This window comes from Heteronotia binoei, chromosome 17 (assembly GCF_032191835.1).
Source record: "Heteronotia binoei isolate CCM8104 ecotype False Entrance Well chromosome 17, APGP_CSIRO_Hbin_v1, whole genome shotgun sequence".
Taxonomy (NCBI): Eukaryota; Metazoa; Chordata; class Lepidosauria; order Squamata; family Gekkonidae; genus Heteronotia; species Heteronotia binoei.
This window is the reverse complement of record NC_083239.1, coordinates 32293830-32313538: the sequence shown is the minus strand read 5'-3', so window position 1 is coordinate 32313538 and position 19709 is coordinate 32293830. Positions and strand designations below refer to the sequence as shown.

The following is a 19709-nucleotide window of genomic DNA, read 5'->3' as shown; positions in this document are numbered from 1 at the left end:
AATCCTGCGACACTTAACAGGCTTTCTCCACCCAACCGTTCTTGGCACAGTGAAGTCAACGCCAGTGGATTTGGGTGCACAGGTTCAACCTGTGTCCCGGCCTGGACTGGATGCTTGCAACCCCCCACCCCCACCCCCCAAATCAGAAGAGAATGGGTTGTTGACCATTCACAAAATACTGTAGCAACACAGGCGAATTCAGGGTATAAATTCATAGGATCTAATAAAAGGCCCTTCTTGAGCTTCATCAAGGGCTTTTTTTTTGTAGCAGGAATGCCTTTGCCTATTAGGCTACACCCTCCCTGCTGTAGCCAATCCTCTAAGAGCTTACAGGAGGCCCTGTAAGAAGAGCCCTAATATGCAAAGTTGTTCCTGCTACAAAAAAAGCCCTGCCTGAATCTATTCACTCTCCCACCTTTCTCAAGTGTCCCCTCTTATCCCTTCCAGTGCTCTTCGATCCTTAACAGTTCTTCTCTATCATTTTAATTCAAGTTCATTTTTGGTTCCACATGACTTCCAGCACATCTGTGTTTCCTTCTGGGCATGCTGTCAGGAGCATAGGTCCCCAAATCAAAAGAAGAGCCCAGATTCCGACATTAAGTAAGAGTCACATGTGAAAGAGATACATGTAGGAACCAGCACTACTGCTCTGAGCAGGCGGCTTCCGCTGTGTTAACCCAAAACTCACTGCCATGTTTTTGTATTCTGTTTTTCTAACAATGAAGTTCTAGCATCGCATGTCTTGAGTCAATTAGATTTCTGATCCAGCAGCAAAATCGGTAAAGGAAACCTAGACTGATGCAGAAGCATAGAATGGAGCAAACTATGAGTTTCTGCCTCTGGTTAGGTTTGGGCACACTGAACATGGCTTTGAACAATGATCTATCAAAATCTGGCTTCGATGTTTTCCAAACTCCTTTTCCACATTCTGTTGGATCTTTGATAGCTTCTGAGTGTTGTGGGTACCAGTAGCATCAAGAGACCTACCTTGACGAGCCCCTTCTTTTTCTGCAGCAGGGTGAGCGTAGTGTCGTAGACTTCCACCGAGATCATCTTCGTGACGGAAACTTTCCCACTCCCCCAAGCTTCATTCTCCTCTTTAACGGTGAAGGGTATTAAGTGCGTCTTGTCTGTAATAAGGGTCTTAGCAAGAATGTAAGTGCAGGTGCCCTGGAAGTTGAAGTGCAACTTGTCGAAGGTGATATAATGAGGATCACCAGTGGCCAAGCAAGTTGCGGAACCAACCGAGTGGCATTTCTGGATGCCATTGACCACCCCGCACTCTTCATTTGGGCCACAGGAGAATTTCTTGCAGGTGACGGCACCACCGGCCTGGCACATGCATTGCAGGTCACACTTCTGGGTTGGGTGAAAAGTCTGCCCAACTGAGTAGTACCGGTCCTGGTACACGCAGCCACATTCAGACATGGGGACACAGCGGTCACCACTCAGCACAAAGCCTTGATCGCAGACACAGCCTTCCGTGCAGTGAGCAGAGCAGGGGAGGGGTGAGTAGAGGCTGCTGCAGGTTTGTTGACAGCCTTTGGCACAGAGCTCATAGTGGCTATTCTGGGGACAGACAGGCTCTGGAATGAGAAAGGAAAGATATGCCGTTTTTACAATTCATATCTTGCTTAATCAGTATCATTGAGTTTGGAACGTACTTAAAGATGGGCATGCAGAAAAATGCAGTTCGGTTTCATTCATTGTTTGTGGCACGCCCAGTTTGTGAACCACAAACTATTGTGAACTGTTAGGGCCCAAATGAACCAGTTCAGTTTGTGACTCACTAGAACAGCCCCCCAATATGCTAGAGACAACAAACTAAACAGGGAATCTCTAGCTGGCTCTCCTCTACCTGCCCTTCAGGTTCCGTGAAGATATCATTTCCATGGAAAACGCTTTCCAGGGGTCACCATCTTTTGGGGGACATAACTTGGACCCTGTAAATTCAACCCTCACTAAACTTGGAGGACATGGAAAGGAGATTCAACCAGAGATTCCCCTGCAAGTTTGGTGTCTTTATTGTGCACAGGATCCATTTTAAACACTTCTGAACTTAAACAACAGGTGGCCATTTTGACAGGCGCAGGTTCAGGAGATTCAGGAGTGTGTAGACCAGTTCCTAGAAATATCAAAGTCACAGGGGACCTCCCCTTGATGCTCTTCTACATGACCTCCAAGTTATGTTGCTTTGAAGTTTTGTAAACATTTTGATTAATGAACCAGCTTGAACCTCCATGAGCAGATTGAAAGTTTGTGGAAAGTTCATCCTGATTGACCTGCCACGAACTTTATTTTGTGAACCACAAACCAGCCAAAATTTTTCACCAACTTTTGTTTGTGAGTTCGTTCATGCCCATCCCTAATCATACCCACCCGCTTCTAAAATAAGTTGAACATGGGGAAAAAGTAGGATGCTTGCTATATTTTGTATATTGTAGTATCCATAATTTTTGAATGCAATTTGAATGTACTTACAAATGTCATTTCTTATTTACACACACTGTTAAAAGGACCTAGAATCAGAGACTTTTTTTGTAGCAGGAACTCCTTTGCATATTAGGCCACACACCCCTCTTGTAGGCAATCCCCCAAGAGCTTACAGGGCTCTTAATACAGGGCTTACTGTAAGCTCCAAGAGGATTGGCTACATCAGGGGTGTGTGGCCTAATATGCAAATGAGTTCCTGCTACAAAAAAGCACCCTGCCTAGAATGGTAATTTGGGAAGGACTGTGGCTCAGTGGTAGAGCATCTGATTGGCATGCAGGAGGTCTCTAGTTCATCCCCTGGAACCTCCAGTTAAATTACCAGGGAATAAGTAGGTGATGTGAAAGACTTCTACTTGAGACCCTGAAGAGCTGCTGCCAGTCTCAGTAGACAACACTGATGGGCCAAGAATATGATTCAGTCTAAGGAAGCTTTATGCATGTTCTCTAATGGCATGCATCCTGGAACAGTAAACCATGTGTGGTAAGCACATGGAAAGACTCCCTTCTGCACGCAAGTTTCCTTTTCCTCTGTTTTCAGACTAGTAATATGGCTTCAAGTCCCTGCTGATGCTCATAGGGTAAGCTTGAGAAAGCTCCTCATCTCTCAGGCTAACCTAACTCATAGGATTGGTGTAAGGAATACATAAAAATGAGATGCATCCACATAAAACACCTTGAACTCTACAGAGCATGTTCAAGATACTAATGTGTTTGTTGATGTAATGCAATCCCAACCTTCATATTCCTCTTCGGCTTCCTTTTTCCCCCATATTGTGGAATGGACTGCCAGGAAAATAAGATGAGCTGACACATTACAAGCACAGACAGCCCATGGCTTAGTAGTGGAGCACATGCTTTGAATGCAGAAGGTCCTAGGTTCAGTCCCCAGCAGCTCCACTTTAAAGGGTCTCAGGTAACAAGCTAGACCTTCCAACTTTGATACCAGGAGAGCGGGCTTCCAGTCAGTGTAGCCCATAAGAACACTTCTAGTACCAGAACAATGAAACCTACTTCCAAACTCCTTCAAAAGCTCAATGTTGCACTTCACCCACAAGCATAACGAACTCATACTCACTCCAGAAGATGTGGATTCTCCAGATATAGATGGTGACCCGGATGGTTTGACAGGCCACGGCGTAAGCAGCGATGACATGGCCCAGCACAGCCTGTTGACCTTTGAACATGCAGAAGTCATAGACACAGTCAAGGAAAAACATCTCAGGGTCAATTTTGCCATGGCACTCCCTAAATGGGCCGCTCTTGTCCACAAGGAGCCCACATTGCGTGCTGATGCCTCTCTGGCTCTGAGCAATGGCTTTCAAGTCTGGGCACACCTTGAGACTTACTTCACTGCATCCCCAGGATTCTGCTACCCTCCAGTGCTGACCCAAGGCTGTTGAAGAGGAAGCTCTCCCACTGTCTCTTGAGGTCAAGTCATCTTGTTTGTCTCCATTGAAGTTGCCACAGAGACCGCTAAGAGCACCTGCGTAGATCCTGGGTACGGTGACTGTGAGACGGCTTTGCCAGTCGAAAGTGACTTTGAGACCAAAATTTGTTTGGACCACCATATCCCAGCCCTTTCTGTAGGCATGTATCTGCTCCAAGCCCTGCCTGTAGGGTAGATGGGTCAGCAAGCCATTTACCTAGAAGCAGAGAGAGAAAGTAGAAGGAATGAAGGAAGGAGTGAGGAACCTTTTGCCCCAAATCTGGGTGTACCAACAGATTAAAACTGAGCTAGATTTGAGTACAAGCTGCACAATACTCAGGATAATGGAACCCCCAGAGCTTAACAGAGATATCAGATTCTTATCTCACAGCATATGCTAAATCACTTGGTTCTCACTTATACCCAGAATTAAAGTTTGTTGGTCTTAAAGGTACCACTGGACTCAAACTTTGATGAAATGGTCTGATCCAAAAGGCAGTTTCATCTGTCCTATATACAAAAAAATCATACCCACAGCATTGGTCTGATGTTATCCACCTTACACTGAATGGGATGGTCATTGGCCATCAGTGAAAACATCTCACATCTGTTTAACACTTTTATCATCTGTATGCTAATTTGCTGCTGTTCACCGGTCTCACCAGCTGTTTTAAGCCAATCTTAGCTATACTTATCACTCAGCTACTTCTGCATCCTGAAGCTAATTTGCCCTTCCTGGCAATGAACCCCCCCCCTCTCCACACACATACACTGTTATGTAATGGCTGAAGTTTCAATGTATCTGAAGAAGTGTACATGCACTCAAAAGTTTATACCCAGAATTAAACTTTGTTGGTCTTAAGACTCAAACTTCATTATATTGGGATGTGTGAGGAAATACACAAAGAAGCCAGCCAAGATTAAACTCCTGGGGATTATCTAGGCCAGGGGTGGCCAAACTGCAGCTCGGGAGCCACATGTGGCTCTTTCCCACATATTGTGCGGCTCTCGAAGCCCCCACTACCCCATCGACTGGCTTGGAGAAGGCATTTGTCTCTTTAAATCACTTCTCCAAGCCAAGCCAGCTGGCATTTAAAGTTAAAGTTGCTTTCTTTCCACTTCTCCTTTCTCCAATCTTCCTTCCTTCCTTCTTGCCAACATCTGACATTCATGCCTTGCGGCTCTCAAACATCTGATGTTTATTCTATGTGGCTCTTGTGTTAAGCAAGTTTGGCCACCCCTGGGGGTTTGTGTATTGTAGCATTCAGACGGGAGATTTGAAAAACAATGGGAAGAAACCCTTCCAGGTACTCAGCCATTTGTCATGCTCTCTAGATAGATAGATAGATAGATAGATAGATAGATAGATAGATAGATAGATAGATAGATAGATAGATAGATAGATAGATAGATAGATAGATAGATAGATAGATAGATGATAGATAGATAAATTTATTGTCATTGTTCTCAACAAAAAGAGCAACGAAATGAGGTGCTCTTCCACAAACATACCAACACATCAAACACACATATTCATAAACCATTTAAAATACATCTAAAACCATTAAAACCATTAAAACCATTTAAATATATCTAAAACAGATAAACATTCATAAAACCATTAAAACCATTTCAACCATTTAAATACATCTAAAACAGATAATCCTTCATAACCCTGCATTTAACCTAACCACAGCACTTGGATAGAAACTGTCCTTAAATCTGTTTGTCCTAGCCTTCAACACTCTATATCGTCTACCTGACGGTAAGATCTCAAATAGCAAATGGCCCAGATGTGAAGGGTCCCTTAGGATCATTTGTATCTTCCTTTTACATCCCATATTATACAGATCCACCAATGAGGGAAGAGAACATCCACAAATCTTTTGTGCTCTTCTCGTCACTCTTTGGAGCACCCTTCTCTCTGCTTCCGTGCAGCTCCCAAACCACACGCAGAGGCAATAAGATAAAATGCTCTCAATGGAACTACGATAAAAGGCAACCAGCAGACTCCCTGACAGTTGTAGTGATCTTAAGAGGCTTAAGTAGTATAGTCGTTGCTGGGCCTTTTTCTCTAGAGCTAAAGTATTTGCCCCCCATGTTAGATCCTGTTTCATGGTAATTCCCAGAAACTCTAACTGAAATGCTGGAGCAGAAGAGAATGTGGAGGAAGTGAAAACTGTGCCCCCTGTACTTACTGGCAAGCGATGGTGGTGAAGGCATGGCAACAGACATGGCAGTACTTCCTTCTTCTCAAAATAGCCCTTGAGTATCTGTTTAGGGTGCCATATTAACCAGCTTTTTATGGCTTATCACTCTTCCCACATTCAGGGCTTTTTTTGTAGGAGGAACTCCTTTGCATATGAGGCCACACACCCCTGACGTAGCCAATCCTCCTGGAGCTTACAGCAGACCCTGCAAGAAGAGCCCTGTAAGCTCTTGGAGGATTGGCTACATCAGGGGTGTGTGGCCTCATATGCAAAGGAGTTCCTCCTACAAAAAAAGGGCACTGTGGGTGAGCATCTGAGAAGCTGATCCCCTTTAAACGGGGGGAAAAAATCCAGCCAAAGACATTCTGCAGTCTAGGCAGATGCTACCATGTACCAGTCTCCCTCAACTAGACGTTGTTGAAAAAGTGTACATGCAGGTTGGCGGGCTCAGACTCACCATGATTCTTCCCCGATAAGCCCAGCTGAGGGTAAGCTCCATCCCATAGACTTGAACCTTGACCAGCTTGTTGAGGGAGAGGGACCAGCCACCTTGGCGTGAGTTCTGGACCAGGACCTGGAAATCTACCAACTCTTGGCTCTTCGTGCTCAGTCCAGCAAACTGGTAGAGACAGGTGCCCTGGAAGTTAAAACTCTGGCCATCAAAGGTGTGATAATGGGAGTAGCCAATGGCAGCACATGTGCTGTAGCCAGTTGGGTAGCAGTTCTGGATACCGTTCTCAACCTTGCACTGTTCCCCGCTCTTGCAACTCGCTGTCTGGCAGGTCACTTGCTTGGTTTGTGGGTCACAGATGCAGCGCTTTGTGCAGGTGCTATCTCCCCAGAACTCCTCCTTGGGGGCAAAGAGTTTCCCTTCAAAAACACACCCACAGGCAGACTGGGGGATGCATTTCCCAGCATCCAACACAAAGCCTTCATTGCACTGGCAGGTCTCCACGCAAGGCAACGAGGAACATTTGCTGGGAGCTGCTTGGTCGTTGCAGGTGGCGGGACACGCTGAGCCACAGAGCTTGTAGTGACTGTTCTCAGGACAGGACAGAGCTGTGAAAAGTTAAAAAAAAGACAAGCATGGGGACATTGGTGTCTTTCTTGCTGCACCCTCTTAAGAACATAAGAAGAGCCCTGCTGCATCAGACTAAAGGTCCATCTAGCCCAGAATCCTATCCCACATGGTGGCCAACCAGTTCCTCTGGAGGGTCAACAAGAGGGCATAGAGCAGGGGTGTCAAACATGTGGCCCAGGGGCCGAATCAGGTCTTCGTAGGGCTTCTATCAGGCCCCCAAGCAACTGGCTTTCATCTGCCTCCTTCTCCCTCTCTCTCTTCTGCATCACAGCTTGCTTTGCAAGGCTTGTTCAATCATACAGGAGCTACAGAGCAAAACCTCTGTTTTCTCCATTAGCTGAGGCTCCTCCCTTGGAGAGGAAGGGGAAGAGGCAGAGCTTACTTTGCCAGGCTCTCTCAATCATACAGCAGAGCTATTGAGCCAAGCCTCTCTTCCTTCTATTGGCTGAGGCTCCACCCCTTCCTGGTCCCCTGGGGAGGGAGGGAAAGAGCCAGAGCTTCCTTTGCCCTGTTCCCTGGATCCCATGGGAGAAATACAAAGAAAGCACCTTTAAGACCAATGAGTGCAAATGTTTTAATCATGTTTTAAGTTTAAAAAAAACCCCATATAAGTGTGTTTGTGTCCTTTATAAAGCTTATACCCCTGCTACCTAATCTTAAAATGGTACACATGTGGCCCGTCCCGACATGCTCGACCCGACAAGGTCTCATTTATGTCAGATTTGAACCTCATAACAAACGAGTTCGACACCCCTAGCATAGAGAATGAAGCCTTCCCCTGATGTTGCCTCCTGGCTCTGGGATTCGTAATTACAATGGCTCTGAATGTGGAGGTTCCTCTATGGCTAGATAAGAATACCCCTTGGCCAGGATGTGCTTCCACTCCTGCTTCCACAAGTTGCTTCAAGCAGTGATGATGGGACAGGAAACACAAGAGGAAGCACATCTTCGCAGATGTCATTCCTGTTGCAGAGATTAGGAGGTACCCGTCATTGCAAAGTCAAAGATAAAAACCAGCAAGCTGACTAGGGGGAAATCTTGTGCTGTCAAACTGTCTGCCTGAATTAAAAAGCCATTCACCTTGTCTAGCTTATTTGTTTTCTTAATCCTACTCAACTGAAAAGTTTCACAGCATGACAGTGTGCAATATCCATTGTAATTATATGGAAAGGACTATCAGGCTGCACCTGTTCTATAGCGACCCCTGTAGGTTTTCAAGGCAAGAGACGTGCAGAAGTGTTTGGCCATTGGCTGCCTCTGCATAGCAACCCTAGGCTTCCCTGGTGGTCTTCCATCCAAGTACTAACCAAGGTTGACCCTGTTTAGCTTCCAAGATCTGACGAGATCAGGCTAGCCTGGGCCATCCTGGTCAGAGCGGGGTGGAATTTGCATATTAGGCCACACACCCCTGATGTAGCCAATCCTCCAAGAGCTTACAAGGCTCTTTTTTGTAAGCTCTTGGAGGATTGGCTGCATCAGGGGTATGTGGCCTAATATGCAAAGGAGCTCCTGCTAGAATTCCACCCCCACCCCTGAGCAATTAATTCTACTCACCGCAGCCAGTGAGGGTCCTCCAATCAGATAAGATGACACCTTCTCTCTGGCAGGCATCTGCATAGTTCTTCAGCGCTCGACACAAAGCCTCTCTATAGCTATTGTAGATATAGAGGTCATAGGCACAGTTGTCTACGAAGATCTCTGGATCAATGACAGAGTGACACTGGCTGAATGGACCACCCTGTTTTTTGCTGATCCAGCCACAGAAGAGCTCAACTTTATATTTGATTAGCACCTCCAGAGTCACCTTCTTGCATTCTCCATGGCAGTCATCCCAGCATAGCGGGTCACCATCTTCCACCTTCCAGCTTTGCCCAAACTCCACAGGGCTGGGGGCCAAGGACCCACTTATAGTTTTAAAGTCATCAGCAGGGTCTCCGTTGTAGTTACCACACAGGCCACACACATTCTCAGAGAAGCTGCTGGAGAGCTTCACTACCAGGTAACTGTTCCAGTCATAGGAGACCTTTAGTGAGAAGTTAGTCTCAATAATGACCAAACTCCCACTCTGGTAGAGATTCAGTTTCCCATCATGGAGGGAGATGGGCAGCCGGGAACGCTGGTTGTTCACCTGAAGTAATAAACATGAAAATTAGAGGTACATTAAAGATGTCACAATGACAAAAGCAAGTTCATTAAATCATGGAGTTGGTGTGACCTAAAAAGGGCTCCAACTCCCTACTTTGTGACTATTAAGGCCGCCACCCTACAAGATCACTAGGCCCCACCCTAAAACTAGACTACTTCAAAATGCAGATCAGGGAATTCAAGGCCCAGTCTTAATTCAAGGCCCAGATTCTCTGTAGCATACTACAACAATTATTAAAGTGTGGCCATGTTAGTCATTAGAGGAAAAAAATGCAAAGAAAATCCAGTTGCTCTGTTAATACTAAATATATATTTTAATTACAATCGATGTTTATATGTAATAGATATTTACAGGAAGTTTTTTTAATCACAGGCTCGTGGGACTGTTAGGGGAAATCAGTTGGTGGAGCATTATACAAGAGCTCTTACAAATAGGCCTCCCATTTACCCATCCTGGGTGACAAATTATTCACTCCAGCCCCAATTTACCACCTCAGAGGATTTAAGGAATAAAAGAAAAAATGTCCTCCACGTAGTGACACTGTAGGAATTTTCCCTAGTTTATGGTAAAGACCATAGAGACTAGGGGAGACAATATAGAACATCACCTAGAAGTGACTTACCTCCTTCATAAACTCTGCCCTTCCCAGGCAAAACCCCCAAAACCTTCCAGCACTTCTGAAACAGTTCTGGGAACCCTGCTTATGGGGCTATTCACTCATAATGGCCACACATGGAAAATTGAGGGTCCAAAAGCAATGTTACTCTCAGATCTTAAAATATGAGAAGAAGCCTTAAATCTCTGTTTAGGCCTTGATCAGAAATTGGCCTATATATTCATGACATTAGAATGTGATCCTTACCCTGACTAGGCCATGTTCATTTCTGGCCACAGTTATATGATGCCCGTAAACCTGGACCATCAGTGATCCAACATAGGATACTGTTTGGCTGCCCCGGTTCTCATTTTTAACCATGACGTGAAAAGTTGGGAGGGTTGTGTCCGATCCACAGGTCTTGGCCATGGTGTAGGTACAGGTGCCCATGAAGTTGTAGTTCCGCTTGTCAAAAGTACGGTAATGAGGGTCGCCCATGGCCCAGCATATGGCGCTGGATTGGGCAACACAAACTGGGCGGTCATTGATGATCTGGCAGGCTTCCTTCTTCCGGCATTGCATGGAACTGCAGGAGGGTTTGGGAGGAAGTTGAGAGGCTGGCAAGAAAAGGCAAAGAAATGGGTTAGTGGAAAGGACTTTCTTTTTTATAGCAGGAACTCTCTTGCATATTAGACCACACACCCCTGATATAGCCAATCCTCCATGAGCTTACAGTAGGCTCTGTAATAAGAGCCCTATGAGCTCTTGGAGGATTGGCTACATCAGGGGTGTGTGGCCTAATATGCAAAGAAGTTCCTGCTACAAAAAAAGCCCTGGTTTGTGGAATAGAATGGAACTGAATGGGGCAGGTACTGAGGTGGAAATCTATAGAAAAAAGATGGAATGGATGGCCAAAGAGGGGATAAACGTAACAGATGGTACGGTGGGACAGAGAGAATCTCTTGCTGCTTGCTTCTTTTGAAGAAAAGGCATGATGACAAGAAATCATAAAACTGCAACGGGGGGTGGAAAATGTTGCCAAGTTGCAGTCGACTTTTGGTGATTCTATAGGGATTTCAAGGCAAGAGAAATTGAGAGGTGGTTTGCCATTGCCTGTCTCTGCATAGCAACCCTGGACTCCCCTGGTGGTCTCCCATTCAAGTACTAACCAGGGCTCACCCCTGCTTAGCTACTGATATCTGACAAGATCTGGCTAGCCTAAGCTATCAGGTCAGGGCAAAACTGTGATTACAATAATTATATCATCCTCATATCATGCTTTTTCTCTCTTTTCCTGGCGACCCTCCAAAAAAAGCAACTTCCAAAAGATACTCAGTCCTTGATGAGTCTCCAGAAAAAGAGAATTCTAAAGTTGAGGGGCAGCCACTAGGAAATCCTGAATTGGTACATCACTTGGAAACTTCAAAAGGGTATTCTGTGTCAGTCAACAAGGTCATGATGGAATAATTGGGGACGTAGTCTAATGAGGTTGGGTCCAAATCCTTCCATTGTCCTAAGTAATCACTTGCATTGAGTCCAAAGGAGAACAGAAAACCAATAGACATATGGAGACCGTCCCAAACTCATCTGGAGTAAAAGGAAGGGAGGGGAGAATCTCAAGTTTGGGGTAGAGTAGGACACTGTTAATGTAGTTGACTATTTGTCAAGTCATATTTTTGTTCCACTTTCTTTCCTGCTCCCAAAGCAGCTAACAGGAATCAGATTCTCTGCTCCAGTTTTTATCCTCACAACCAGGGGTTTTTTTTTGTAGCAGGAACTCCCTTGCATATTAGGCCACACACCCCTGATGTAGCCAATCCTCCAAGAGCTTACAGGGCTTCTCTTGCAGGGTCTACTGTGAGCTCCAGAGGGGTGTGGCCTAATATGCAAATAACCACTGTTATACCAACCCAAATAAATTCGGCTCCATTATCCTTGCCCCCAATCATTACTCACCACCTTGACAGAGGGCAACTGCCCCATAGCCATTCCTATTGGCTATGCCAAAACTCAGCAGGCCAAAGGGGGTGTCCGGGTGGCCCATGATATACTGGTTTGCTCCATTCCCCAGTTTGTATTCGCCCCACACGTATTCCGATCCTGGAATTTGTTCCCAAGAAACGCCACCCAGCAGTCGTCCACCCATGGTGATTCCAGCAGCAGCCGTCTTCTTGGCAATGATGTGGACATAATTCTCAAAGCCCTTCTGACTCCCGAGGGAGTAGGAGGTGCAATAACTGGATATATCTGGGATACTGAGGAAGAATGGGTCAAAAGCTATCCCATTGTAAAAACCACCAGTACAGAAGAAGAAAACTTGGATTCCTGCACTGGCTGAGATGTAGAGGGGACCTGCCTGTGTGACGTCCAGCTGGAAAACTGTCCCGGCCGTGAGGAGCTGGTTCTTGTGGGCCCCACCAGAGAAGAAGGTGATGAGAGTGGTCTCTGAGGCAACAATATAGGCAATGTCATAGTTTATCTGGAAGGAGAGTGGGGGAACGAAGAAGTCCCGGCCCCAGCTGGTCACAGGCAGTAGCTGTTCGACGACATAGTTGCACTTGGTGTTCTTATGTGCACAGCTGTGGCCGCTCAGCACTGCCACTGGTTGTGGCGACCTGATACGTGTTCCGGAGAGGTCTTGGCGGCTTTGGAACTGGACAGCTTCATAGGGTAAAAGGGAGACACTCAGTTTCGCCCCAGCTTTGTAGATGCGCTCCTGGAATCTCACACTTCCCTTGAGAGAGATCTCCACTTTAACGGGATCACGCCATGCGATGATAGAGAATTCCTTATAAAATCTGTCTCCATCTCCAACAGGCGTGAGGATGTAGTATTCTGTGCCAAGACTCTTTACAGGATAGACCACGTTTGTGTCTGCAGAGTTCTCCTTGGAGCTGAGGGCCAGCACCGAAACATCTTGATCAGCTCGCACCAAGACAGTGTTGCAGAATTTAGCAGTGCCGGACATCTCTGCATAAGCTGGGATATTCACGACTTGTGTCTGACCCTGAGCGAGGACGAAATTACTCTGGAATTGAGATTTGTAGACTGAGACGGTGACTCTGGTGGAGGGTGCATGGCCAGAGATGAAGAGTTGGAACTGAGCCCCAGGGCTGTTCATCAAATAGTTTTGCATGAAGGTTGTGATGAACTCCTGGCCAACAGGAGCTACAGCATGGAGGCCTAGAAGGAATTGAAGCGAGGAAAAATTAACACTGTGAGAGAGGTGCTCCAATTCCCTCCCCCCCACCACCAAAGTACAGCTGACATATGGCAACCCTGTAGGGTTTTCAAAGCAAGAGACATCCAAAGGCGGCTTACTGTTTCCTGCCTTAGTTGTGACTAGTGTTCCCTCTAAGCCAGGGGTGTCAAACATGCAGCCCAGGGGCCGAATCAGGCCCCCAGATGGCTCCTATCAGGCCCATGAGCAATTCACTGTTATCTGCTTCCTTCTCCCTTTTTGACTTTCTACTATCACTCATAGACTCTGGCCTCAACCACTCTTTTGTTAGAGTCTACCTTGCAGCCGTCTCAGCACATCATACTCCCATTGATGGGTACTCTGTAGTCATACATCCTTCTGCATCACAACTTGCTTTGCCAGGAGCTACAGAGCAAAGCTCCTCCCTTGGGGAGGAAGTGGAGGAAGGAGAGCTAGTTTTGCCTGGCTCTCTCAATTGCACAGCAGAGCTACTGAGTCAAGCCTCTCTTCCTTCTGTTGGCTGAGGCTCAACAAGCCAATGAGGTGGATTAGGCTGAGTGTGTGTGTGTGTGTTTGTCTGTGTTCTTTATAAAGTTTTTATCTCCCCTACCTGGCATTGCATTTTATGACACACATGGTCTGGCCCAACAAGGTGAAGATCCGACCCTCATAACAAATGAGTTCGACACTAAGCTGAGTTAGTGTGAGCTAGCTCACTGTTTTTCAACCTCCTGCTCACACATTTTTGTCTTACCTCAGGAAGGATGGCCCCCGAGCAAACTAATTTATGCAGCAGCTCACAACTTTAATGCTAGTAGCACATGAAGTAACATTTTTGCTCACAAGTCTCCACAGCTTAGAGGGAGTATTGGTTGTGACCCTGGGCTTCCTTGGTGGTCTTCCACCCAAATGCTGACCAGGATTGGTCCTGCTTAGCTTCTGAGGTCAAGATGAGATCAGAGTAGCCTGAGCCATCCAGGCTAGGGGAGGTGCCCCTCTGAGAGACATAAATATCATTTTTGTGATGCTGTTTATGAAGAAGGTTGCTACATGGAAGGACAACCGAATCTAACTCCCAACATCCATCCCAGCAGCATTGCAGATGTCTGGTGGCAGCCCCAGCCCCTGGCTTGCTACACCACCTGCCCCCATGACCCCAGTGGCCTTGCCAAGAAAAGAAGGGAGTGGGGGCATCCTGAGCAGCTCTGCCCCAGTTTTATCACAGCAGCCCCAAGAACCCTGCCTGTAGGAAGAAGAGACAATGAGGTCAAGTTAGGTCTTCCACTGAGGTCCTCCAGTGGTTTCAGGACCCCAGCTGGGAGGAGGTAGTATCAGTGACCTAGGTATGGCTGCCAGTCTATCGATGGATTAGGGTTGCCAGTCCATGATTAAGGGCAGGGATCCCCTGGTTTGGAGCCCCTCCCAACATTCCTGATGGGCCTATATCACTCTTGGGTGATGTAGGCATATCACCCCTGATGTCCCAGGTGTGCCTACTCACCTGGAGGTGATGTAGGCACATTGTGCTTCTTCTCTCCCCTCTCCTGGAGTGTCCTGGTAAGTACCCCACCAACTTGTCCTTCAGACTTGGCAACCCTAGGGCTGGAGATCTCCTTGAATTACAACTCCAGACTACAGAGATCAGTTCTCCTGGAGAAAATGGCTGTTTTGGAGGGTGGACTCCTTTCACCAAACCTTACCATTCCCAGACTCTGCCCCCAAATTGTCTTGCTTATATATATTTTATTAGAGTTTTAAGAAATAGAACAAAGAAATACAGAAAGGGGAAAGGGAAATAATGTTATTTCGATATAAACTCTGTAATATTCATTTACAAATGTTTCTCCTAGTCTATAAAAGTTACAATCTTTGTATTATACCTAATAGTTTGCTAATATGAGCACTAAAGTGTCCAAATTGAGGAACTGCGTGTCATATAAGAGTCAAATTTGTGTCTTCAACCATTCATAAATGGGTTTCCAAGGGTTCTCTTCATCTCGTATTAGTCTGCCCTTAAGACGAAGTGCAAGGGCATCTGTTTCAGCTGTCTCTGATATTTTATGAATCAAGTCCTGCTTCTTCAAAGTTTCATGATGTTTCCAGGTTTGTGCTGTCAAAAGTCTTGCTGCAGTAATAATATGTATCATCAAATGTTTGTCCTGCCTCAAAAGGTCCATCGGTAGAATACTCAATAAGAAAAGTTCCGGTTTAAAGTGTATATGAATTTTCAATATTTTTTGTAACATATCATGTACTGTAATCCAGTACTTTTTCATCACCCCTACATGTCCACCACACATGATAGAACATGCCAACATGGGAAATACATTTCCAACGCTTGTTGGATACAGTAGAATACATTTTAGACAGTTTATCAGGTGTTATATACCATCTATAAAACATTTTATAAATATTTTCTTTAAAGGTATTAACTCTGGTAAGTTTTATATGTGATTTCCACAATGTTTCCCACACCCCTATTTCAATATTATGGCCCAGATTTTGAGCCCACTTTATCATGGTATCTTTCACTTCTTCATATTGTAGCTTCATTTGAAGAAGCATTGAATAAATTCTCTTTATTAGAATTTAAGCCAATTTAATGACCCCGGAGACCCTTTGTAGATGATGGAATGCAATTCTTCATAGGGGACTCTTCAAAGCCGGAAAGGAACCCCACTGGGACTCCTCACCAGCCAAAGTAAATCCTCTCAAAATTCTTCAAGTACGTCTTAGACGGTTCCCTTTCTGGAAAATGTAGGCAGCAGGCGTTAGGATCGCCTTTTATGCCCAAAACAAAGGCTCCGGTCCGCTCCTCCTAAAAGAAGTGGGTCAATTCGCCATCTTCCAACTCCGGAAGTCCGTTAGTTTATTTAGCTCTTGAAAGAACACCTTCGGTAACACTATAGGAATAGTTTGGAAAAGAAAAAGCATCCTTGGCAGTATGTTCATTTTAATTGTTGTTATTCTTCCCATCAACGAAATACTCAAGTCTTTCCATGTTTCCAAATCTTTTTTTTATTTCTTTAATTAGTTTTTCATAGTTCTCTTTATATAAGGTATCTACTTTATTAGTAAGTTGAATACCCAAATATTTGACTTTCTTCTCATATGCAAATTCTGATTCCTGTTGAAAGCTCTTAATTTGATCAATAGTCATATTTTTGATAGAAAGTTTGTTTTCTGGTAATTAATCTTCATACCTGCCACTTCTCCAAATTGCTTAAGATTCAACCCCAGATGTTTAATGGAGTCAGCCAGTTGTTCTAAGACAAAGACCATATCATCAGCAAATTTAAAATGTTCACCTCTAGACGAAAGTTCCTTAATATTAGAGTCTTCTCTGATATGATTGTTCAGTGTTTCCAGCGCAAGAATAAATAGTAAGGGGCATAAAGGACTGCCTTATCTTGTACCTTTCTGAATCTCAATAGAATCCATTAGGAGAGACAGGAATTGGCGCCTCACTGCAGGACACGTTCGTGGGGAGCTCTCCAGCGAACAGTCCTGAATCAGGTGATTGGACAGCCCCCCACCCGGGGAACTGAAGGGAAAGCCTTGGTAAAGCCCCCCCCCCCAGCAGGTGGCTTGACAGAAGACAGTGGTCTGAGCGGTGGTTTGGTTCACAGGTATCCAGTCACCACGAAGCTCCTTCACCAAGATCGCCTGGATCACCATCTTGGACAAGAGGTGACTTCCGGACTGTTTTCAAACTTATACTTCTCTGTTTATCTGCATCTTTGCAGCCTAATTTCTTGCCTCTACAAGAACTGAACTTTTTAACTTCTGTTTTGCTTTGCTTATGGATTTATAACTCAAGGAGGATAAGTTTTGTTAAGGGGGAGAAACTGAGACGGTTGCAGAAAAGGGGGAAGAGGGAGGGGCTACCCCCCCTTACCCCGCTCCTCTCGGCTTTTAAACATCTCCGGTGATATTTTTATGTAAATTGAAGAAGTCCCCCCATGTTGGATGTGTGTGCTTTTGTTAGGAAGTTATTGATTTCTGATTTATTAGAGAAGGGGTGAGAGAAGAGTTTTTAGGGCATGCCCGGCTCTTCTCCTGCCAAAGATTGGTATTTCTGCATTTTTTGTCTGGTGGTGTCAATTTTCAACAGCTACACTGTTACAATCTGAGAAGAGCTGCCTTCCTTGCTATGGATTACAGTTTCATTCAGTTTTCTTTCCAAGGATTCTGGATTATAAAAATGTGGATTTAAGATAAAAGTTACAGGGCCTCTGGGTTCCAGGAGCAGCTCCTACAAACGTGGATACCGTTTGGTTAATGCAATTTGAATTTTTTGCAGTTTGACATTTTGATACAAATGCTATCACTCTTTGGATTCTTGTAAACACTCTCTTTACAATTGGAGCTGAACTTGTTGGGAAGGCGGATCCTGTGGGTGAGACTGGTTTCTCTTCTGTCTTTCTGTGCAGCTGATATAAAGGACTTTATTTTGTCTAGCATTTTTTCTCTGGCTACATAACAAGAACTGTATGTTTCAATAAGATTTGTGTATCTTAACACCAGCTATATATGTGGTTGGGTTGTTTGGGTTGGTGGCTTACTGGTGTGTATCTCATCACTGGGAAAATATTGTTGAATTTAGTACCTCATCTGCTTATAACAGATATTGTGGGCTGTCACAGTACACTGTGTTCCATAACAAACTTTGGTTAAAGGTAAACATTCCTTCTGTATTGAGAGAATCCCTCTCAGTTAAAGGAGGGGGGAAATCATCACAAACATAAGGTATTGTGCAGCTTTTAAAGCCCAGACTGCCTTACTAAGCCTTCTCTTGTGTATATTGAATTACCAGTCTTTGCCACAATGATCAAAAAAGCTAATATACCATCTCCAAGCACCCAGACTGGCCCTGCAAAACTGGTCACTCCCAATTTACTGGAAGAAATTAAAGATCTACAATTGACATTGACAAAGGCCATGTCTGACTTATCTGCCAAAGTAGTAACTTTAGGTGAACAAATGCAACAAGTTCAAGGAGATGTAAAGGAATGCAAAAACCAAACAACTGAAACCAATAAGTTGATGAAGGCTCTAGATACAAAGGTGGTGAAGACATATTTCAAAGTTGAACAACTAGAGAAAAAACAAAATATGATAGAATCTAGAACCTTTCAACTGGAAATGGAGAGGGCAGCATATATGTTGAGATTTCAGAACATTCCAGAAGATAAATCAGAAGATATTGTCAAAACAATGTCAGAGGCCTTATCTGAAATGTTGCAAGATGAACACTTGGATATGAGATATGAAATAGATTATACTTCTCGGGTTTCTTCTGCATTTGTTCGAAAAAGGGCACTTCCCAGGGAGGTGCATGTCAGGTTTGCTAGGTGTAAAGTTAGGGACCTGGTTCTTAAACAGAGTAAAGACATTCCAATATTGATAAAAGGTGTGGATATGAGTGCTGAAAAGTTCCTTGGCCAATGAGACAAAAGAGAAGAGAATATCAAGAACTAAGTTCCTTCCTAAGAGAAAATGAAATACCTTACACCTGGCTTACCCCAGAAGGCCTGATCTTTACATATGAAGGGAAAAGACACAGAATCATTAGGGTTTGTAGAATCTTTTGGGCTCAAGTACCGTGTTCTACTGGAGAAAGTTTTTCTTCCAGACGTTTCGTTCTCAGCTGCGGAGAACATCCTCAGTGGCGTTGCAGCCGGAGCAAGCGCTCTGACCTTCTTGGCTGCTGTGCATTGAGCACAGCAATCACTCAATGCACAGCAGCCAAGAAGGTCTGAGCGCCTGCTCCGGCTGCAACGCCACTGAGGATGTTCTCCGCAGCTGAGAACGAAACGTCTGGAAGAAAAACTTTCTCCAGTAGAACACGGCACTTGAGCCCGAAAGATTCTACAAACCCTAATGATGTTACCAGCCGTGAAAACCTGAAATCTTTGATAGACACAGAATCACTTCAATTCATAAAGCAGAACATTTTTTAGAGAAATACTCTGGCAAAGAGAAGAAAAATAAAGTGAAAGGAGGAGAACATGATGAGAAGGAAGTCAACAGCCAATCAGAACCAGAGAAGGAGCTGGATCAGGAGCAAACCGGCTGTAAAAACAAGAGCCCAAAAGCTTAGGGAAATCAAAGCTAGTAATAAGAAGTCATCATAATGGCCAAACAACAAATCAAGATACTTTCAATGTAAATGGTCTCAACTCTCCGACTAAAAGAAGAAAAACCTTCACGTATCTATCTAAATTCAAATCAGATGTAATTTGTCTACAAGAGACACACATAATAAAGAATTGAGAATGGCTTTTTTTGCCTCAGAGCCTAAACAAACAAAAAAAAAGAGGTGTGGTCTGTTATATCAAAGACAAATTTAATCTACAAGTTTTATTTGCATCAGAGGATAGCCGAATGTTATTTTTGGGGTTATATTTAGAAGGGAAAAAGATCTTATTGGCCAATATATATGCCCCTAATGACCGTCAAGAAAATTTCTATCAGAATCTCTATCAGAAGATACTGGATTTGAACTATGATGAGTACTGTGTAGTAGGTTACCTTAATGCTATTTTTAATAAAA

General features: G+C 44.6%; 1 protein-coding gene across 1 annotated transcript in view; it reads right to left on the bottom strand.

The window, feature by feature from the left end:
• Window positions 1–16435, bottom strand: part of FCGBP (Fc gamma binding protein) — a 43867-nt gene extending 27432 nt beyond the window's left edge. Inside the window, exons 1-7 of the mRNA XM_060257640.1 lie at window positions 16357–16435; window positions 11908–13134; window positions 10219–10568; window positions 8765–9338; window positions 6587–7188; window positions 3569–4136; window positions 988–1586 (exon numbers count right to left, since the gene is read on the bottom strand). Of these exons, the coding sequence (XP_060113623.1) occupies window positions 988–1586; window positions 3569–4136; window positions 6587–7188; window positions 8765–9338; window positions 10219–10568; window positions 11908–13134; window positions 16357–16435 (3999 nt within the window). The remainder of the gene's footprint in view (window positions 1–987; window positions 1587–3568; window positions 4137–6586; window positions 7189–8764; window positions 9339–10218; window positions 10569–11907; window positions 13135–16356) is intronic.
• Between the last annotated feature and the right edge of the window lie 3274 nt (window positions 16436–19709).